Source organism: Takifugu flavidus, chromosome 6 (assembly GCF_003711565.1).
Source record: "Takifugu flavidus isolate HTHZ2018 chromosome 6, ASM371156v2, whole genome shotgun sequence".
NCBI classification, from domain to species: domain Eukaryota; kingdom Metazoa; phylum Chordata; class Actinopteri; order Tetraodontiformes; family Tetraodontidae; genus Takifugu; species Takifugu flavidus.
Genome location: NC_079525.1, coordinates 12182990 through 12204950, shown reverse-complemented (window position 1 = coordinate 12204950; position 21961 = coordinate 12182990). Strand labels below are relative to the sequence as shown.

Below are 21961 nucleotides of genomic sequence, written 5' to 3'. Positions count from 1 at the left end.
CCTTGAATCTCTTTTAGGAGCAGCAAAATACATCCTTCCTCCTTAATAAACTGTAAATGCCTATGAATTAGAATTGCCCCCCACACTGGCTATTGCCGCACAGAGCAAAGCAATGACCCACCCAGTCCATGCAAAGTTTCTCAGATTCAGTTGGTATCAAATAGGTTTCCTGGACTAATGGAATATTGACTTTTTTAAGAGTTAATAAATGCCACTACTTCTAATTGGACGGTTAAGACCTTTAACATTCCAAATACTAGATTTAAGGTGCCACCATGATCAGCCGACATAAGTTAAGTACAAAGAAGATAAATAAGGGGCATGGCAAATGGTCATAAAGATTATCACTGGGTGAGCAGTGAGTATAAGAAAAAAAGTGAGAACAAAAGCAGGTACGCAATAAAAAAAACAGCATCAAAACAACTTAAATTCAGTGGACTGAAGCAGTCACCCCCAGTTGCACCAAAACTGCACCAACATAAACATAAATTTTACTGTTAAAGGGGAGTTTTTCCTTGCCACTGTTGCTTGCCTGGGGTTAGGCCCTGGGATTCTGGAAAGCGCCTTGAAACAATTTTTATTGTAAAAGATGCTATATAAATAAAGATTGATTTGATTTGATTTGATTTGATTGACAGCTTGTTTAGGGTAACTGAAATGATGTAGGACAAATGGCAAGTGCCTCTTCTAGGATTAAAAAAAGATATTTTGAACCAGAAGTATAATTTTCAAAAAACTGCAGTTGTCATTTTGCAATTAGAACCTCATTTATTGAGCCCGGGAAGAAAAGGTCAGAACACCATTGTCATTTACTATGATCCTGTTTGTGGTCTGTGTTCGGTTTGTGATGTTCTGACTTTCCACTAGAGGGCGTGGTTGAGCCACCACACGTGCTGCCTGCCTCCACACCTGCGGCTAATCGGTTAGCAGACCTTTTAAGCAGCCAACACCTGCTGTCCAGCGTCTGGTCATTTCGCCTTTGCCAGTGGTAGCCTGAGAATTCCAGACTCCCAGTTCTCCTGATTCTGCGCTTTACTAACCAGCTTGCATACCTCTGGTCTGTGCCTTTTTTCACTTCTTGTCTTTTCTTGTTTCACGACATACTCCAGGCTAATAATAAAATCCATAACTGACAATAAAACCATAAAATATTTAATTGATTCTGGACAAAGAAGGGTTCAATTCAAGGGTTTTATTTGAATAAAGAAATCTCTGAAATGACCATATTTCAAGAACAATGAAATCATGAAATATTAAAATCAGATAACATCCCATTTTATTCATATCTATAATGTAAGTATCCTAAATGTGAATGCTCCTCCACTTGATTATGTAATTGGTTTTAGGAGGCGACCAAGTTTCCACATTTCAGTTTTTTGTAATGTGCCTGCAGTCAGTGATCTTGCTGTCCAGTTTCTGCCTGAAACCATAATTTAATCTCAATTCTAGAAAACCAGCTGGCACGGGTAACTTTTAATCAAATCCCCCGAACTGGAAAGCTGCCCTTATTACCCCCTCTTACATGGAGTTTAGCTTAGGATTTTAAACAATTACAAACCAATCTCCAAAGTCTGTCCCAGCAAAGGTGCATTCATCTGCAGTTGGTGACCAGGTAAAAGACCAGGTCTCTCCGCCTACTTTATTGTCACCATTTCAGTCAGTAGCATTAAAAGGAAGGTTGTAAACTTAAGTTCAACTGGAAACAATATCCCTCTTAATTGATTTCTCAAAGGCATTGTTACTGTCAATAACATTATTTCAAGTCTTTCGGCTGTTGATCTTTCTCAACAAGCTGGGTGGTTTGCAAATAATCTCAAGAATAGAACCTGAGTTGTTCAAATTGAGGATTTGCTGTTTACTGATCTCCCAACTCCATATTTATGCTGATGACACTGTCATATATTGCAGTACTATGCAGGCACAACAATTTTTTTTAATCATTAAAATAGGATATGTTTTTTAAAGAGAAAATTCAGTATATTGTAGTGCTTCTCATTTTCGTGTACCAGATTATATAGTGTACCATTAATGACCAACTGTGGTCCCCTTCCTCACCTTCGTGTACCCGGCTTTATGTGCTCGATGCTTCGGTCACTGGTGTTAGCTTGCACAACCATTCTGGGGAGAGATCTTTCCTGTCCGTCTTGTCTTTTAACAAAAAAGCATGTAACACAACCTCTAATCTCTGAATGCTCTGCAATTTTTCATCCCCAGAGTGCAAATGGAACTCAACAAAAAACATTAGGGGTGTCTGGACCCTTTGCTTGGAATAAACAACGATCTGCTCTTGAAATTCAAGGGTCTGTTTTCCTGAGCCTCACCTGAAAGCCAACTCCTATAAAGAAATTTAAGGACAGATGGTTTTTCAGTGGGGAAAACCCGTGGTGGAGTCAAGGACACATAATAAGGACAATAAGTGATGCTAATGAGCAGTCGTTCACAGAAGGTTAGTAGATGGAAATTTAACAACTACCATGTCTGGCATGTTGTGCAGTGGTCAGGAATGTCATGTGTGCTTCTAGAGCTATTCTCAACCTTCTGAGCTCTTCCTGGTTCTCTGGACACTCCCGACAGATGTGCTGCACCTTCTCGTAAAGGGAGTGCAGATTCTCCACTTCTTTACTGAAAGCTGCAGTGACTGCCTCTGTGTTGGTGGGAGGCTTGGAGGTGCCATCACGCAACATCTTTAGATGCTTGGCCCAGTTCTGCAGGGCCTCTGTGAGGACCAGGCTCTGGTGGGAAGGGAGGGGGACAATGGTTCATGGCTGAAGTACTGCAGGACTTTGCACAACATGCGATCCTCACCCTCTCTTTGTCATCTTGGAGTTTTGTTATCTCAGAATCAAATGCTTCATTTTTAAGGTGGTGTTCTGTCACCTCCTGCTTCTTCTTCTCAATATCCTCCACAATTAAAGTCTTCTTCTGCTTTAGCTCCTTGAGGCTTTCATCCAAAGCGCTTAGTTGCTGAAAACACACGATTCCTTGTGAGAAAGCCTGAAAGGGGGTGTGTAGGCATGTAAATAGACCTGTCGGTTCCTGGCTCCCACCTTTTTCATCTTTGTGAGATTCCGTTTCTGAGCCTCGTGGGTGCGCTCCATTTCACACTTTCTGTTGTGTTTGATTTTGTCAGAGGTGTGCCACAGGACCAGGCGGCGCTCAGCGATGTTGCCCCACCGCTCTGCCAGTGCTTCACTCTCTTTCATCAGCTTCTCTCCTTCTTTAACCTGCTGGTTAAGTTGCGTCTGCGCCCCCACGTTGGATACACAGTTAAAAAAAAAATGTATTTTTCAGTTTTAGCTTGCATCTTAATCTAGTGGCACTAAAATCTGAAACAGGAGTAATTAAGGCAATTTGGTCTCATTCGGCCTGGAAACTAGATTCGCTTGATGTAATTGAGGCCATGTTTTGATCTCAGCATGTGTACGTCTCAGTATCAAACCCTCCAACACAGACCAGTGAAAGCCAGGGTACACAACCTGCTGCTCATTGAAAATAAATCTGATCTGAGATAGACCTACCAGTCAAGGGCAAAATATAACAAAAGTCTCAGGATGGCCTCTGAGAGAAACAAAGGGGCTTTAGTTTTACTCTTACATCAGTTCTTTGCCACTGATAGAGATTGTTGTTCAAATAACTATGACAACACAACTATGGAGAACCTTACGTGGAAAGAAATGATAGATGTACATACTGTACCTCCTTTTTGCGCACCACCATCTTTAACTTCTGGAGTTCTTCGTTTTGCTTCTTTATTTCTGAGCGAGTCTCTTTCGCGAGTTGTATCTTTCTCTCCCACAACAACTTCTGCCATCTGTTTATTACAATACGAATATAATTAATAATCACTAAATAAAATGTTGCCCGTTGGCTGGTAACAAGAGAGTGAGAGAGAGAGACTTACTCAGACTCCATCAAACAGTTGCAAAGATTCTCTTTTTCCTCCTCAGTCCTGTTGTATTTCATTTGAATGCTGGCAGCCGCCTGCTCTGCCTCCTTTACATCAGAGTTAAAATATATTTTAAAGGGGAAAAAACAGTTCAGCTGCAAAAAAAAGTAAACTGCAGGAATTCATCGCTGATCTGAAATCAGACTAATGTTTCCATAGGGGTGAGTTGGTCCTGTAAATAATGATACCTTTATTCTCCCGAGGAAGTCCATCTCCATCATCATCTTCTTCTCCTCCAGCAGCATCCTCTGTTTCCCGTTGTCGTCTATCTGAATGTTGAGCTTCTGCAGGCTACGGGTGAGCGCCTTGGCTTTGTTCTGAAGCTGCTTCAGCTCACGGTTCTCAATGTCCATCAGACCTGGGGAGTTGACTATATTGTTGAGAGCAGCTCATGCAGAAGTGTGCACAGTAACACATAGTTTCACTCCCAGAGGGGGTTATTTTGAATACCATCTAGACGCATTTTCTTCTTCTGCAGGGTGGTGTACTCTATCTGCAGTTTGTGCGTGGCTTTGCTGGTGGCTTCATATTCCAGGGTCAGTCTCACGCGAGTCTCCTGCTTTGTTAACCAGAGCTGGGTGTGGTTCTTCATGGTTTCCTCCAGCTCCCTCCTCTGTTCCTTTAAATTAAGTATCTTGGTTTCGTATGGACTAAGGTCCTCATTCTGGACACGAAAGCAGGGAAATCATTGAATTCAATGGTTACAACAAATAGGAAGAAATACGTCCTATTTTTTTCTCACCCCAGTCCTGGCTGCAATCTCTGCCATCTTGTTCTTCATGTTTTGGATTGTCCGCTGGTTCTGCTCGATTTCTTTATTACGTGAACATATCTTAGACTCACATGATGTATTGTGCTTGGTTTTCTCTGCAATCTCCTTCTCCTGGTCCTCCAGGGTGATGTTCAGGGCATCCACATCTCTTGCAACTTTGATCTTCTTGTTTTCTACTGCAGCTATTTCATTCTCCAGCTGCAACAGCTGACACATCTACATGTGGCCCAAGGTCAAAACATGGGATAGTCATGAGTTTTGAGTATATCATGTCCGGGTCCATGTTTGGTCAGGTCATACCGTCACACTCTTAAGATTGTGATTTAAAAGTGACAGATGGATTGAGTGTTTAACAATGCACGGATGCAATACACAACAACACAAACAGTGTCTGACAAATGTCTAATCCCAATTTTTACCTTCTCGTTCTTGGTGTCAGTTAGTTTGCCAAAGAGCTGTTGGTAGTTCTTGGCAGTCCTGTTGTGGATAATCATCTGCTGCATTTGGGTCCTAATCTTACCCTCCAAATCTAATCGTAGCGCACTTTCTTTCTCCAGCTGCTTCCTATGATTGTTTAGTACAGACTGGGCAGCGCTGGCCTCCTGTAATGATGAAAGATTTGGAGAGTTTGATGTATATTATAGAGTAAGAACAAATGTTCTTAGGTATGTTCTGACAACCTTCTTCAGATGAAGGAGAGTATTTTCTGCCTGCTTTATGGAGCCCTGATAAGAACTGTACTGGGCCAGCAGCACCTCTTCTTCATCCTTTTTCTTATTAATTGTCCTTTTGATGGCTTCACACTGTATTTGAGCCATCTGCAACTCCATAGTGAGCTTTTCATTCTTCTCCTGCATTTCATTGTTGGATTTCCTGTTCCTCTGAATCTCTCCATCCAAAAGATTCACTTCCTGCATTGCACCACTGGGGGAACACAGACAACAGTAGAAAAATACCCCAACAAAAGAAGGTGTCTTTTTTGTTGAATGCGTTTTTCAATATTTTTAAATGATAGTTTACATTTGTTCTCCTCACCCATGCGTGATGTTTAAATATAAGTGCATTTGAACGCACGAGTAATAAAATAAGGGATTCTGTCAATCTGAAGCAGCCTGGTTGGCTCGGGGGGCTCCTGAGACAGCTGACATTTACCGTCAGGCCAAACATGCAGCACATCGGGTGGTGGCAGAAGCAAAACTCGGGTCTGGAAGAACCTCAGGGAGGCCATGGAGGAAGACTACCAGTCAGCCTTGAAGAAATCCTGGCAAACCATAGGAGGGGGAAGCAGTGCTCCACCAACACTGTTTACAGTGGAAGAGGGAGCTGTTGACCTCTGCTTGGTACGTTGTTGGGCAGTGGAAGGAATACTTTCTCAATCCTACTGCCACGCCTTCTGTAGAGGAAGCAGAGGCTAAGGACCCAGAGATTGACTCATTCATCACTCAAAGTGAAGTCCAAAAGGCAGTTCAGAAGCTCCTCAGTGCCGAGGCAACAAGGGTGGATAAAATCTGCACTGATTACCTCAAATCTCTGGATGTTTGGCTGTCTTGACACGCCTGTGTAGCACTGTAGCACAGTTGGCGACAGTACCTCTGGACTGGCAGACCAGGGTGGCGGTCAAGTGGAGGACTTTAAATACTTTGGGGATTTTTTCACAAGTGAGGGAAGTGTGAGATTGACAGGCGATTAATCCTGCAGCGATTAATCCTGAACCACCATAAAGAAGGAGCTTTGCAAAAAGGCGAAGCACTTCCCACCCTTCCCTATGGTCATGAATATTTGGGTCATGCTTCCTTCAAAGGGTGCTGGGGTGCTATCTTAGAGATGGGGTAAGGACCTCTGTCCCCCAGGAGGAGCTGGGCATAGAACTGCTGCCCATCTACATCAAGAGGAGCCAGCTGAGGTGGTTCGGGTATCTGTATAGAATGCGTCCTGGACAGGTCCCTCAGGAGATGTTCCAGGTGTGTCCCTCCAGGGGGAGACTCCAGGAAAGTCCCAGGCCACAACAGAGGGACTCTGTCATTCAGCTGGCCTGGTAACCTCTTGGGATCCTCCCAGAAGAGCTGGAGGACGTGTCCAGCTTCAAGTCTGGGTTTCCCTGCTTAGACTACCCAGTCCCAGATAAAGGGAGATGGATGGAGGCATACACAAGGAGCAGTGGGTTAATAATATTCTTAATCAGGCCGCCTTGTCCTCATACTTACCTCACAGCCTCTTGCATTGCATTACGCTTCTCAACAGTTTTTTCCATCATCTGCAGACTGTTTATCCATTGCTGCCGTATCCATTTATGCTGCAGAAGCATGTCCTCCAGGAGCATCTCAGCCTACACGACAAATAACAGAAAACATGTCATCACTGCTAGTTTGTCTCAAGAAGACCAGAAGTCCATCTATGAGGAAGGGCGCTGTACACCGTGCACCAGTAACACCAGTAAATGCTGGAATGCCAAGCAGGGCGAGACATTTTCCCTGAGAACCCTTTCGGCATTAGTCCGAATCCTTTCAGAAGCTGGTGTATATTTTTGTCACTTACAGAGGTGAGAATTATCTGTCAAAACAGTTGGATTAATAAGCAAATCAACTTCTTCTTGGTGATGTCCTTACCTCAGAACTGGTATTTTTGGCTCTCTCTTTCTTTTCTAATTGAGCAGTAATCTGAACTTCATACATCTTTATCTCCTCAATCACTCTCTCCAGTTCCTTTGTCAGATGCTCTACACACAGATCCTGATGACAGATGCAGATGTTCAACCAGTAACATTAAATCAATCCCAGTGTGGCTGTGTGTATGTCCAATATCAGCCTTGGCGTTACCTGCTGGAACTTCTGCTCCTCAGCTCTTTTCCTCTGAGTTCGAGTTTTCTGATTGATATTCTTCTTTGCTTTAACATCCCCATGCAGGGCTTCACTGTATTTTTGTGTGTAATGGAGCTTAACGTTTAGGTCATCTAGTTCTGCCAGCTTCTGGTTCACTGTGAAAAAGGAACAAAGACTTATTGTTTAATTAAAGCCCTTGCTTGATACAACTGCATTTGATCTTGTTTTATAGGTCAGCTAAGCTCATAAATATCCCACTCACACTCACCATCGTTTTCAAGTTTGTTCTTTTTGTGCTTCATCGAGTCATACTCTGTCTTAATTTTTACAAGCTTATCCTGAACTTTTAAGTGTTCTTCTCTAGCCTTCTCAGCAATAACAGTTAATTCTTCAAGTTGGGCCTTTTTACTGGAGAGGTCCTTCAAATTCTTCAACACATCAACTTGCAGCTCTTGAGAATGTCTTTCACGATCCTTCTTGATTGCTCTCTATGTAGGGACATACGAAAGGTCATGTTCAGGGTTCAGGAGACAAATCTTCAAGGGTCTGTCAGCAAAATAGCTCAAAAAGTTATCAACGAAGTTTCCTTTAATCATAAAGCAACTAACCATGTTATGTAAACTTGTTTTACTACTATATGTATATACTATACAAATTGTGTAAATCACAGTCACAATATGAGTGGAAATGACCTGCTTGGCTGAGGTCTGCGCCCTTACAAGCGGGCTTGGCGCCCTCTTGTGGTCTTCATGTTAAACTAATTTCCAGCCGATCCTGACCCTTTTGGTCAGTTTGTTGCTTTGAGGTCACGATAAGAGTTTAACAGAATCTCTGGTTTGTGCGTAGGGATTTACATCTGTTGCACTGTCCGTTGTTTTTTGTTTGTACAGTTTGTCCCGTGTTTTAAAGCTGGTGTTTATGGTTTACAGCCGCAAATCCCGAGGGCACAAATAAAGACGGAGACCAGGAAAAGCAGAACACATACAAACCTTCTCTTCTATCTGCAGTTCTAACTTTTCCAGGTAATGTCTTAGTTGCTTCTTCATCCCTTCCTGGTATCTGAGCACCATGGGCTGCAAATAAAACACAACAGGGAGATGTTAGTGTAGTAATGCATTTTAAAATTAATTAAATCCTATCAGTCAGCACAATTCTAAATGCCAAGTAATGTAATGGTTAATTAGAATGTTTGAAGATATATATAACTTCACACACAATTACTGTTTTAAGATCAGTAGAATACATTTCTTGTTTATAATCAGTGCTTTTATAAATAGTGAAGAAAAAATAGCATACTGACATGATCAGTGTCCAGGAAAATCAATTCCTGCTCATCCTCTTTCATTTTCTCTCTGTATTGAACTGAAACACAGAAAATAATTTCTATTGTTTGGCAGCAATTACAAAAGTAAGTATTAACAGTATCACTGAAAGGCACACAGGAAAGAGTTATAGTATATGGCATAAAACGAATTTACTGAAATTTCCTATGAAACTGTAAGATCATAACGTATTTATTTTTTATTGAAGATTCAAGATTTACTTTATTCATCCCCGAAGGGGAATTGAATTGTAATAGCAGCATAGACATAAACAATATATTAATCAAATCTACTGTAAAAAGTAAATAAAAATTCTGTAGCGAGAAAATGGTGCAATTCCGGTGCAATCCTTTCAAAATAAGTTTTGAGAAGCCTATTTCCTTATATCCTTATTTTCTAAATAATAATAATAATAATCTTGCAGCGAATTTTGAGGAAAAAGTAAGACTGATAAATATAAAACATTCGCTATCTTGTGCTAATTTACGCAAGTTAATTTACGCAAATGTTCTTAAAAATCCCAAAACGCCTTTTTGTGATTAATGTTGCTTTTTGTGTCACTACAGTTGTTTTTGCAGATGTGTGAAGATAGAAACGCTAAAATGAAACACAACTATTTATTATATTGATTTCAATCGAGGCAAATGTCGGTTAATTACTCACCACGCGTCTGCTTTCGCCGAAAAACGCAAACTAAAGGTTGCCTAGCAACCGTACACTTCCGCTGGTCAGGAACCGAACAGATAGGCGTCTGATTATTTTACTAAATAAATGTTTCAAATGTTTGTTTCTTCTTTAAATATTGTTTTATTGATTCGAGCCCCTTTATTTGCAAGTAATATGCATTCATGAAATTACAGATGAGTAATTTGTTTTCATTGTTTTGACATGGTGCTATAACACCAAATATTGGCGCTCGATTAATTGGGGTCTTGGGGTTTATTTAACGTCTGCGACATATAACATTTTAAAGAATACCACTCTTTGACAGATGGTGTAGTTTTTAACATTGAAAATGCTGTGAGCTCAAATTCCAGAGGTGCTTTTTTGTGTGACATACCAGACCATTAGCTCCCCTATTGGGGCACCCTTAAGAAGGCAGCAGAGCACTCCTCCCCTTAAAAAAACAAGCTCTTTTACTATGAATCACCTGTTACACACACACACACACGCACACACACACACACACATACACACACACACACACACACCATCTCCCCAGCCTTTGGACTTTTTTCCTCTTTTTCACTCCCCCCTCACCTTCATTGCCTGTGTGCTTTCTGTTTTCCTACATTGGCTCGTTCTCATGAAACCTCCTTGGTATTTTTATGTTTCAGCCTTATGTCTTCAGGAAATGTAAAATAATCTAAATGCATACCTTAAAACTCTAGCCAGACTTTCCGAGACGGCCTAAAACACCTCACTGTATCTTGTTACTGTTGTTGCGCAAAAGTTGGTGGGGGGGGGGGGGGGGCATCCCTGTAAATTATACCGCTCCAAAAATAAAAATAAAAAACATTTAAATCACACATCCTTGATCCCTGTGAAAGAATCATTCCAATTCAAAACTTCGACTATATTGTGTAATTTAAATAAATTCAATAAAACAAAAGTGTGCTCCTCTACCCACTACAGCCTGGATTAGGAATCAGATTCAAAAGCATAGAGAAGGAATGAGCTGATCCAAAACTCTGTGGATTTCCTAGAGGTAATTCAGAATAGAAAGTGGAAAAATGAGTGTGTGTGTGTGTGTGTGTGTGTGTGTGTGTGACCTCCACATGCCTGTATACGATCCCTAAACCTGGAAAGGCTCTTGATGAGCCAAAGGTTGTTCTCCTGATGGATCTCCTCCAAGACCTGGATTATGGTATCACTCCACTACTGGACTGTCTGTGGTGCATATGTGGACCAGAACTTCAATATCGTCATCCAGGAGCTGAGGTCACGCTCCAGCCACATGTGTCTGGACATTGTCGTCCACCAGAAAGAAGGCCCACTCTGGTGTGTGGAGCTTATCCTGGTACCTAACAGTAATCAGGGTACTTCTAACTAGCATTTGTCCACCTTATTTGTTTTTTACACCAGTGGCAACCTCTTCTTCCTCAGGAGGAGGAGGAAAGAGTTACAACAGAAGTAGTCAGGGGACGATATTAGCTCCTCACACCATGACGACGGGAGGATTTAAATAGATGGGCCCTGACTTTGTGTCCCCGATCACACCATTGCTGACAGCTTCCTGAGCTGGTTTCCTTTTCTAAATGGGGAGTCATGAATTGTGAGGTGGGAATCTCCAGGACAAAGATGATGAATGATGACTTCACAAAATATGCAAAACACTCGAAAGTAGTTTAGTTGCTTTTGAGATAAATCATTTATGTCCTCTCTGATGATGGGTTAGTGCCACACTCACTATACTTTAAGATTTATCTTGCCTTAACCACCATTAAATTGTTCTCCCACCTTCTAAAACTTCTCTAGCTTTATATATCCTCACAGTAACGAGAGTATTTATTTTTACCTTGTGAATCTAAGTGAGATGGAGGCTTCCCGAAAACAAAAGGTTTTCCCTTTCCCTTCGGTTTATTGAATCGGTTTGTTGTTGAATTCAGCTGCCTTTAACTCATATTTTGTACTTTGAGACTATTTGGATTTCAGCAAACGTAACGATTGCTCTCAGAAACCATCAACATTTATCAAAAAGGAGCACCCACGTGTCCAGAATCCTCAGCTAAGTTTGAAAAGCGATTGCGCATCTATCTGAACGCTGATCGTGGTATCCTGAAGGGTTTAACTGATTCCACAGATCATTTGCCAGCACTTGACACTGGAGCTCACATGAGAAACTATGGGCCATATTTGGCTGTGCAAAGCAGGAGACCAATCTTTAAACGCCTTCATATCACATTTCCCTCATCAAACGGAGCCTCTGTGTTAGGGCAGGTGTGGCTGAAAAGGGGAGAGAGCAGAGAGGAAGGCCGGCCCTCACATGAACGGCCCTTAAAAACAATAAACCTCCTTTCAAGATTGACTGGAAACATTCTGTCCAAGTGATCATTTTCTCATCATGGTTATGAGAAAATGAAGGGCAGCCCAGTCCACAGTCCACCTGAACGATGAAGCACTAAGAAAAATAGATTATTAAAGTGTGTGTGTGTTCGTTCTTTGGAACCATGGAGATAATGGGCAGAGACACAGGGTGCGCTCGCTCCCAGACAGCTGCTATTATCTTCTTATTTGCTAAAACCCACTTTACTTAGTCTGTTCAAGCAGAGGGAATTTTATTACCCCCACCTTTCCTTTTTCACCCTCCATGTGGCGGTCTCATTATTGGTGTCCGGCCCAGTTGAATGTATTTATTCAGGGTTTGAACTGTGGCACCCAAGGTGTGTCTCAGTGTGACTTGAAAGCGGTGGTTACATTTTAATTTTCACCCCATGAAACAAATACGCAGCTCTCCTGCGTTTGTTTTTGTTTTAATGAATGACTGCATTCATTCCAAGACTCCTACCAATCAGCAAAAAGACCCTTGCTGAGACCACGCCCCTATATAAATACCCCGGCTTTCTTGCACACCGATTGGTTAGATATATGAAGGGGTGTGGTTTCCTGTTGGGGCAGAGTCTATAAATGCAAGTTAAGTCTTTTACTCTGGGGCTGAAAAAAGTAACTATAAGGAAGACAGACTTGGAAGAGACTGAGTCAGTGCTGAAATTATGTAAGAGAAACTCTGTGGATGAGAGTTTGCAGAGACTTTTGAAAGAAAAAAAATATATATATATATACAGTATATATCACTTCTTCCAGCCATGGTATTTCTGGCCTACCTGATCGCATTGACAACAGCCATCATCACACAGGTAAGACAGACACTCAGCTGCGGTAGACATGAATGCTTCCTACTTTGACACTCTTTCATGTGTCTATGAGAACATTTTAGTTTCCTTCGTTATCTTCTGATCATAACCCCTTTTAAAATGTGTGTGAAACTTGAGTGCTGGTGTACTTGTGTAAACAAACTAGGTGTGAACATAAACACCTTTATCCTAGAATAAAGCTGAAAGTTGCATCGTGAAAGGCCATAAACATAAAATATTACCAAAGTAAGTGTAGCTGTGGTGAAAATTTTTTGAATTAACCATAGCAAAGTTTGGTCAAAATGAGGTGGGATCATCATTTCAGTGCTGTGTAGGCATATTCAGACAAACCCAGTCTTCCACAGAAGCTTTACTAGAAGCATGTCTAATCACGCCCTCCTGTTTTTATTATGCCAAACATGTTGATTCTTACCAACTGAAAGAGTTGGCTCTGCCGAGGAGGGATGACTCACAACAGGAGCCGGCAAGAGACTGGCACAAAAACTGAGCTGTCTACGATGGTTGACCTAGCAATGACCACACACACACACACACACACACTCTGCAGTGCTAGTGTCCATACAAGAACTGGAATACACATGAAATAATATACAGCATTTTAATAGAAGTCCCTGAACTAGTACTATTCTTGTCTGTAGCTTAATTTCTAGTTACTTGCATGCTCCTTTCAGCCAAGTTTGCCATATGTCACATCATCAGATCCCTGTCTCTGCTCCCCTTCAGGTGATGGCTAGCTGCCCAGCAGTGTGTGAGTGCCCCGCAGAGACTCTGAGTTGCCCTCCAGGTGTTAGCTTGGTGCCAGATGGATGTGGGTGCTGTAAGGTGTGTGCGGCACAGCTCAACCAGGACTGCAGCTCATTGAGACCCTGTGACCACCACAAAGGGCTGGAGTGTAACTATGGCAATGATGTGACTGTGGCCTGGGGCGTCTGTACAGGTAGGTCAGTGTAGAGGTGAAAGGTCTGTGGCTAGTATAGTAGCATACAACTCCAATTATTAAATCGTGTAACTTTACACATCTGAGAGGGGGTATTTAATTTACAATAGCAGTAGTGGGGGTTCAGAGGGTAAAAAAAATACTCTGTATATCCATCTGCATCGCGCCAGTGCTGTCCCACTAACTATGAATAGCTGGTGACAAGGCGTCTGTCACTTCCTGACTGACATTTAAGTCTTATTGGTCTTTTGTGAACTGCTTTCCTGTGTGGAAGTAAAGTCTGGAAACACTTGTTTCTGCTGTTACAATGAACACTATTACATTCTTCTTTTTTCATCACAAGCGTAGGAGAAGGAACTGTACTTCAAATTATAGTTATAATGTAAAATGTGTTTTTAGCTAACTCAGACGGACGCACATGCGAGTACAATGGCAGAATATACCAGAATGGTGAGACCTTCCGAGCTGGCTGTAAACATCAGTGCAGTTGCATTGATGGTGCAGTCGGCTGTGCCCCACTGTGTACCAACAAGCTACCGCCGGCCTCTCCTTCCTGCCCATACCCACAACTGACCAGGATTCCTGGACAGTGCTGTTTCAGTGTGGACTGCCACAAGGGCACCTGGCATCTCCCGCCTAAGTATCAGGTGTGCGTTGCATTGGTTTTCCATGATAAAAGATTTTTGTCCAGTGGATCTTGTACAGGATCCCACGCAGTTGTGGAGTTGCTACTGGAAGGCAAAACCCAAGAAAACCTCACAATTAATCTTCTCTCACACTCTAGGCACCTCCGACACGACATATGCCCAAGCCTCGGATCCAGCAGCTGGAAAACGGGCTGGACAGCAGCCACATGGAAGTCAAATCCAGTGGCTGGGAGGGTGAACGAGGATATAAACACCTATCAGGTGAGGCATGTTGGCTGCCGGAAATCCCTCACCAGTGAAATTAAATCACATTGTAACATGTGTACCATCAACAGGCACTAAAATGATGAAAATGATTGGCGATCATCCTCTGGGCACCACAGATGTATTGGGTATTGGTTAGTGATTTCATGTGACATGATCCATCTGACAGTGTGGAACCACCTGAAGGACAGGAAGTGTCCAGTCCAGACCACTGAGTGGACCCAGTGCTCCCGCAGCTGTGGAATGGGCATTTCTTCTCGAATCACAAACAAGAACCCACAGTGCAAGTTGGAGAGGGAGACCAGAATCTGCACCATCCGGCCGTGCAACGGGATAACTTTCCCCTCCAAGGTGAAGTACAGATAACCTTAACGATTGCTGACAAGAAAAAAGGAGCTCTCCCACATTTTTCCATGCTTCTGGTTATGTATTTAAACAGCTGAAGCAGGAAATATCCAGTTGGTGCTAGGGTGAATGAAAAATCTGATGTTCTGGTCCTAAATAAATATTCTCTTGGTGCTAAAGCCAGCTATATCCAGAGCTTAAGGGCAGAGATTATCCCGGTGGTACTTTTCGGGAAGCTCTACATCCACATACTACTGTGCTGATTTACTCAGTGGTGTTTTGGTGGCAGGCAGGCGCCTTTTTAAATATAGTTCCCCACCCCCAGCATTCCTGCCAAGCAACTGTCTATAGCTAGGCCCTGTCTGTATGCTCAAGAGGCCAGGGAAACATTAAGTCTATATTGGGCCTCCTGTTGGACACTAAGTGCTTGTTACTGGGCTCTGATTCCTCAAGGCATTGGAGGTCATAAGATGTCAAACACTTTAAATGAAAAGGTCACTCAATATTTAAACAAATAGTTATGATGAGAGCAACCCTCTTTAACTTAAAGTTAATGTGGACCCTGGTTCCTTCATAGAGTTAAGAGCAAAAAGACTTTTAGTAATTTATTAATAAAACCACTGTCTGGTGCTGTTGTCTTCTCTTTCACAGAGAGGAAAGAAGTGTTCCCAAATCCATCGCGTCCCAGAACCTGTATATTTGTCCTACGGCGAATGCCGGAGCGTCCGCCTGTACCGTCCTAGCCATTGTGGCACCTGCACGGACGGACGGTGCTGCTCGCCGAGGCGCACGCGCACAGTGCCTGTGAGCTTTGTTTGCCCAGATGACGAGCGATTCCAGAGGTCGGTCATGTTCATCCAATCGTGTAAATGCAGCAGCGACTGCAGCCACCTGAACGAAGTGGCACTCCCTCCACAGTACTGGATGTACGGAGATACACACATGTTCACAGACTAGTGGTGGCAATGTTCATTTTTAAATTACTTTAATATGATTAGGATAACTTTGTTGATGAAGTTAGAAGACTAGGGGCATTTGTTGTCACTTGGCTCCAGGTGGATGAAGACTACAGGCACCCTGCCAACAAGAGTCTAAAAGCCACCTTGGATCAAAACCCTAAGGGCAATCTCTATATTGTAGTATTTCTTTGACTGGAGGAGTGTTTACTCCTGACTACTCCTGTTCAAACAGAGACAGGGCTTAAATTAGAGTCCCAAACTTCCTCCACGGAGGACTGACTGCTGATCAGGTGTTGTGGATTTCTCAAAAACAGTCAGATGAACTTGAGGAGCCAAGCAACAGAGCACTTTTATCAAATGTTCTGCCTTAAGACCGACCTCATGCAGGTGGTCCATTACGCACTGTGGCCATTGAAGTCAACTTTTTGCAGACATTTTGAAAACCATTTTTTTATAGAAAATATTTTTTTAAGAAAAACATTGAACTCTTGAGGGATATTTTTCAATAGGGTAGAACATTTAAAAACAACAAGCATCCAACTAAGGACCAACTCTATCCATCTATCCAGACCCAGTCCTTGTGAGCCATAATCCAGTCGGGTTTTCTGTCCTAACAGTCAGAAAACAGGATAGTGGGATCATGGGATACCAGGGGCGAGCCTTGTCTGGTAGGACAAAAAACCTGACTGGATTGCAGACTGCGCTGAGCCTGTCCTAGCTTCTTTTTGGAGAGATGTGGGTACATTGGTCCAGCTCGTCGCAGGTCCAACTCATTGCAGCTATGTCTTTAGACAAACCCCTAAGAGAAATTATATGAAAATGCTCTATCATCTGGATTAAAAGGTGAAATGTTTCTCTTTCTGGCTGCTGTAGTTCTAGTTCATCTGTTTGGATGAACCAGCTTTAAACGTTAATTTTCGTACAAGAAATTCAAGATTTAAGTTTGACTGGAACAGGTTCAAACTTATCTTTGTTCTGAAACTATGCTAGCATCCTCTGCATATGAGTAGATATCCAAAATTGCGGTATCATTGTACAACATCCAATAAATGTTGATTACCGTCAAAATTAAAAGCAATTATGTCTTTTGTGGTGTTTGGATTTGATTGACCCATTTTTTAATCGAAAGAAAAAACACTGTGTGCGTGTGTGTGTGTGTGTGTGTGTGTGGGTGTGTGTGAGAGAGTGTGTTCGTTGACAGGAGAGTGAGGCGGTAGAAGAGGTAGAGGGATTTGATGGAACCATTTTTTAATCGAAAGAAAAACACTCTGTATGTCTGTGATGTGTGTGTGTGTGTAGCTTTCCAGTACAGTTTGTCACAGACCATGGGCCAAAGGTTCAACTGAGACCATACATTTGATTTTGTTGGATGATGTGATTTTGAGGTTTCCGAATATGAGGCTTACATTTAATTCCGAGTCGGGCTTGTAAGAGTATGAAACTGAGCCACTGGACCCGTCGATCAGCAGCCAGTTCCACAACTAGCCTGTCAGTAGCCTGCAAGAGAAGAAACATGGATCTCAATAAATAATGAACCTAAATGTTCTTAATGAACCTGAATGTTCCCAAGAACTGAAACACCCAATACAGGTGTCATTGGGAGAGGGCATCCAGGGCCAACATGGATGCATTTACTCATGTACAGGACATCATGTCTTCTTGTCCACCGTCCACCTAACCAAGAGAATCATCATCTGGAGCCAGCAACAAATGAAGAGCTGCTGTACATAACACAGTAAGTTGCTTTCTGAACAAAGCCCACTGGCTTAGCAATTTGGGGGATCAAAAATCAGTTATAATGGTCCCTCCAGAATAACGTTTTCATCTATTATGCAAACAGAAAGATGCTGGTTTCACACAAGGTAATAATTTGCATTGCCTTTAAGCGTGACTCGGTTTGTCAGCAATGACGACTTACTGTAGGAGGAGATCCTCCTCTGGCAGCTCAACTACATTGACGTCAAAGCGGTCCTGAACATCATTCAGGAACTTTGCATCCTTCTCATCTGACACAAAGGTGATCGCCAAGCCTTTGGTCCCGAATCTTCCAGCACGGGCCACCTGGGAAGGAACAAGACAATGACTTAAGACAGGCATTTAAAATTCTGTCAGTATCTTGCAATACTGACTCTGTGAAGGTATGTGTCAGAATCCTCTGGCATGTCATAGTTGAACACAATATTGACACGTTCAATGTCCATTCCTCGACCAAACAGATTGGTGGTGACAAGGATCCGCTGCTGGAAGTTCTTAAACTGTTGGAACCGGGCTATCCTGTGGGGGACAGGGAAAAACAAGATTTATCAAGGTAATCTATCTCTAAATTCCTATTTAAATGACTTCATACTCATGTTACTTTGAGTAATGCTGACAAGCAAGGAAAGAAAAACATTAGTACCGTTCCTCTTGTGCCATGCCTCTATGAATTGCAGTGGTAGGGAATTTTTGCTCTACCAGCAGCTGGGACAGAGCAATACAACGCTGCACTGTTTTCACAAAGATCAATACCTTAAAAAGAAAACAAAAATCACAATACAGAAAGAGTGAAAACAATATGGTCAGTTGTGTAATCAATTTCAGCCATACCTGATTGAACTCAAGAACATCAAGGAGGTCAAAAATCTTCCGGTTTTTCTCGACTTCTTTCACCTTGCAGTAATACTGCCGCATACCGTGTAGTATTAGCTTGGTTTCATCATCAACAAACACCTCCATGGGCTATCAAAGAGAAGCAAATTGTTATTCTCAAACTCCTGCACACCAAAACACTGTTGTATAGTGTGCTAAATAAAACAACTTAGTACTTTCTCACACTTCAATTACTTCTTAAACAAGTGTGTCGTGCCTTGTTTTGCCTTTCTGCATGTACTAAAGATTCATAGACATCAAATCAAATGTAGCCAGCCTTCCTGTTTCTGAAGCAGTTTATGAAGGCTGACTGTCTGGTCCATGCTAAATGTGCTCAGGAGAGTCAGTTTCACCCTCTGATATGGCCACTTATGACACCAACAACCACAAGTGGGCAAAGCTTCGAGGGATTCAAGCAACAACCCCTACAGGCATCATAAATATCTTCACCGAACATGGGTAAAGGAAGCAAATTTCTACACTTGCTATTGCTGCTGCTACACTCCAAGACTCAAGTATGGTGGATTCAATTTAAACATCAACTTTCTTGACAGTAACTCACGTCTTGCATGAACCTGCGGCAGACCGGACGGACTTCCTTGCTTAGAGTTGCACTGAACATCATCACCTGCTTCTCGTGGGGTGTCATTCGGAAAATATCCTGGACGTCTTTTCGCATGTCTAAATGAAAACAGTATTATGTAAATGAAAAAAATCTAATTACACAGATAGCATAGGATCATTGATTTTGCCTTTGTATGTTGAGTTCTTTTTGTTATTAATTGCCACTTCAATGGCAAATGTCTAGAATAAATACAAATCTAATAATATAACAAAAGAATAAACAATCACCATAGAGCAACTATAACATAATGAAGTTAAGTGTTGTTTTGCTTTGGACCAGTACTTACCTCGTTGCTCCAACATCTTATCACACTCATCAAGAACAAAGTGTTTGATGTTCTTCAATCTGAGGCTCTTCTGGAGGATAAGAGCACGAATACGCCCGGGAGTTCCGACAATAATGTGAGGGCAGTTCTTTTTCAGGACCTCCTCATCCTTCCTGATGGCCAGGCCACCAAAGAACACAGACACCTTGACAGTGGGCATGTACTTGGAGAAACGCTCATACTCTTTGCTAATCTGGAAGGCCAGCTCTCGAGTGTGGCACATTACAAGGACAGAGACCTGGAGACATAGAGAATAAGGACAATTGGTGGATATCCACGATTTGCTTGTGTTTGCTACAGCTTTAACTTGGGTAAATAAAGAAAGCGTGGAGCAATTAAGGGCAAATATCTCACCTGACCATCCACTGGTTCAATCTGTTGCAGGGTTGCCAGCACAAACACTGCCGTCTTCCCCATACCCGACTTGGCCTGGCAAAGGATGTCCATGCCCAGTATAGCTTGGGGAATACACTCATGTTGCACTAGAAATAAAAACAAACCATATTTAAAAGTGTCTCTACATTACATTATGGCATCCTGCATCACTGTGGTACAGTTGGGAAAGTCCTTAGGGCGTTAGTCACCTTCTGAAGGGTGCTCAAAACCGCATTCGACAATGGCCCGGAGCAACTCTGGTTTCAGGAGAAAGTCTCTGAACCCAGAATTGTGAATGGAAACGTAGGACCCTTTAACCTCCTTCTTGTTCGCTGGGGTCCAACTCTCTGGAGCTTCCTGGGTCTCCTCATCTTCTTCATAATCCAGAAGCTCGTTGTCGATGTCACTGTCATCCATCTGTGTGGAAAACACAATGATCTGTATCACAACATTCTGTGCAAACTCATTTGACAACTTTTGGCTTATTGTGTTATAGACAAACAGAACAGAGGCAATTTCTATAAGACTGCAATGGTAGGTAAGGCTCCCTAAAATGTAAAAAAATTAAATGTCTATAAAAGTTTGTTAACATTTCATTGACTAGAAATGCATTACAAACACATTTATCTCGAAGATGAGTTCGTTCAGGACACTACAAAAGTCAACTGACTTAATGAATTTTGTTAACACCACCATACTTGAATGCATCGATACATCAATGCATGAGCTCAATGCATTGAAGCAGTCATTGGATAAATGGTACAAATTTGTCCCGCACCCAGACCCTCATTTTCTCTGGGGGTAAATGGATACTACTACTACTACTACTACTACTACTATATTAATATTATTTTTTTGTTCAATCACTCATACTTTTGGCTAGGACTCACAGCCCTCTACCAGCCATCACTGAAACAGACTTTAAGTCATCATTTGGTTACAGGTACGTGTTAAGACAGAAACACCTAATGTAACTGAATGTGGTAACATTTGAACACAAAATAGAAGTCATTTTATTCATGTTCATTCAGGTTGCGATGTTAGCTCGCACAGCGTTTTGAAAGTGGATTACGAATTCGGCTACAAGAACAAAAAAAACACGGTACAGCAAATATAACACAAACAATAAACAAAATAATATTTGTCATGCAGACAGCAATTTACCATTTATTAAAATCATTCTTACATAACTTACTTTACTCTTGGTCTGACTACTGATAGCCTGAAATATCCTCTGAAAATTGCTGAAGCGGCTCTTCCCAATATCCTAGGCTCCAAAGGAATATAAAGTGGGCATATGCATTCCTTTGGCTGTGATTGAAATGTATCTGTGCCAGTAGGATATAGTTGAAGGAAGGAGAAGTCAAGCAAGGTTACATATAGTAGGTTGCTTTATGAACAAAGCCCCTTGGCTTTGATATTTGGAGGATCAAAGGTTACAGACCTTCAGATCCTTTGGTCAACTTTGCGAATTGATCATATTTCAGCCTGCCACCAGGTGTGTCCTGTCAGGTTCAGGTGGTGTTTGCAAACTGCTCGTTGCGCCAATAGGTAGTGTCATTGAACCTTAATCTGGAGGGCTTTCTCGCAGTGCCCAAATGGTGCATGATCTATATTAGTAGATTGTGCTGCATGCAGTTACACCTGTTGAATTAAGTGGATGTTCTTGCTCTTGCGCTGCTGGAAAGGCTCTGGGTCATCATGCGGTTGTAATCATGTGGTTGTTCTATTTTGCAGAGCAAGCAGGCCGCTGCAGAGGATGTCCCCCCCCCCTACAAAATTTCTTTGCTGAAAACGTCCAGTACACCTGCAGATTGTTCCCAGTTATCCATATTTATAACATTAAGAAGTTTTTTGACACGTGTAATTAAAGACAACACAAAGTGGCAGTCCTATGAATCCTATGTGTAAGGCTGTTTAATGGCCTCCTCTAACTTCACGCATATTTGTTGAAGTGTGTAGTCTGAGGTGGGAGTCAGTGCTAGCGATGATGCCAAGGAACTGAAGGCCGAAGTAAAAAAAAATAAAAAGTTAGTAAAAAAAAAGAACCACAAGTATTTCTGGCAATTGCGAGGCCATTGGCCTGACATCAGAGAGATGTTGGCTTAAAGAGCCCACAAAT

At 42.1% G+C, this 21961-nt stretch overlaps 3 protein-coding genes and 1 long non-coding RNA gene across 4 annotated transcripts; 2 read left to right on the top strand and 2 right to left on the bottom strand.

Moving 5' to 3' along the window:
- Window positions 1-1177: 1177 nt before the first annotated feature.
- Window positions 1178-9565, bottom strand: LOC130527860 (coiled-coil domain-containing protein 40-like). Its single transcript, XM_057036646.1, has 17 exons — window positions 9523-9565; window positions 8838-8899; window positions 8527-8610; window positions 7806-8025; window positions 7535-7692; window positions 7325-7447; window positions 6923-7044; window positions 5399-5642; window positions 5138-5320; window positions 4689-4934; window positions 4397-4610; window positions 4135-4304; window positions 3902-3993; window positions 3697-3811; window positions 3048-3242; window positions 2806-2964; window positions 1178-2732 (listed from the first exon to the last, which is right to left on the bottom strand). Exons 2-17 carry the CDS (start codon window positions 8880-8882, stop codon window positions 2463-2465), a joined length of 2640 nt encoding a protein of 879 aa, XP_056892626.1. The 5' UTR covers window positions 8883-8899; window positions 9523-9565; the 3' UTR covers window positions 1178-2462.
- Window positions 9566-12497: 2932 nt separating this feature from the next.
- si:ch211-106h11.3 (CCN family member 1) lies at window positions 12498-16964 on the top strand. The gene is made up of 6 exons (XM_057036517.1): window positions 12498-12716; window positions 13458-13671; window positions 14071-14318; window positions 14456-14579; window positions 14752-14933; window positions 15579-16964. Exons 1-6 carry the CDS (start codon window positions 12666-12668, stop codon window positions 15882-15884), a joined length of 1125 nt encoding a protein of 374 aa, XP_056892497.1. The 5' UTR covers window positions 12498-12665; the 3' UTR covers window positions 15885-16964.
- A 153-nt stretch (window positions 16965-17117) lies between these two features.
- LOC130527776 (ATP-dependent RNA helicase DDX39A-like) lies at window positions 17118-20271 on the bottom strand. The gene is made up of 9 exons (XM_057036516.1): window positions 20049-20271; window positions 19819-19946; window positions 19426-19702; window positions 19077-19195; window positions 18473-18604; window positions 18285-18394; window positions 18016-18160; window positions 17805-17947; window positions 17118-17383 (listed from the first exon to the last, which is right to left on the bottom strand). Exons 1-9 carry the CDS (start codon window positions 20254-20256, stop codon window positions 17368-17370), a joined length of 1278 nt encoding a protein of 425 aa, XP_056892496.1. The 5' UTR covers window positions 20257-20271; the 3' UTR covers window positions 17118-17367.
- On the top strand, window positions 18094-19448 carry LOC130527778 (uncharacterized). The gene is made up of 3 exons (XR_008951117.1): window positions 18094-18194; window positions 18853-18973; window positions 19069-19448. It is a non-coding gene; the product is annotated as an uncharacterized LOC130527778 (long non-coding RNA).
- Window positions 20272-21961: the final 1690 nt, after the last annotated feature.

Coding starts and splice junctions, on each gene's coding strand:
- LOC130527860 (XM_057036646.1), bottom strand. CDS start 8,882: ATGAAAGAGGATGAGCAGGAATTGATTTTCCTGGACACTGATCAT. Junction 8,611..8,837: donor TTTTCCTGGACACTGATCAT/GTCAGTATGCTA, acceptor TTTTATTTGCAG/CCCATGGTGCTCAGATACCA. Junction 3,243..3,696: donor TGGTGGTGCGCAAAAAGGAG/GTACAGTATGTA, acceptor GTGGGGGCGCAG/ACGCAACTTAACCAGCAGGT.
- si:ch211-106h11.3 (XM_057036517.1), top strand. CDS start 12,666: ATGGTATTTCTGGCCTACCTGATCGCATTGACAACAGCCATCATCACA. Junction 12,717..13,457: donor CAACAGCCATCATCACACAG/GTAAGACAGACA, acceptor GCTCCCCTTCAG/GTGATGGCTAGCTGCCCAGC. Junction 14,934..15,578: donor GGATAACTTTCCCCTCCAAG/GTGAAGTACAGA, acceptor TCTCTTTCACAG/AGAGGAAAGAAGTGTTCCCA.
- LOC130527776 (XM_057036516.1), bottom strand. CDS start 20,256: ATGGATGACAGTGACATCGACAACGAGCTTCTGGATTATGAAGAAGAT. Junction 19,947..20,048: donor TTTTGAGCACCCTTCAGAAG/GTGACTAACGCC, acceptor TTTTATTTCTAG/TGCAACATGAGTGTATTCCC. Junction 19,196..19,425: donor TAAGATGTTGGAGCAACGAG/GTAAGTACTGGT, acceptor GTTTTCATTTAG/ACATGCGAAAAGACGTCCAG.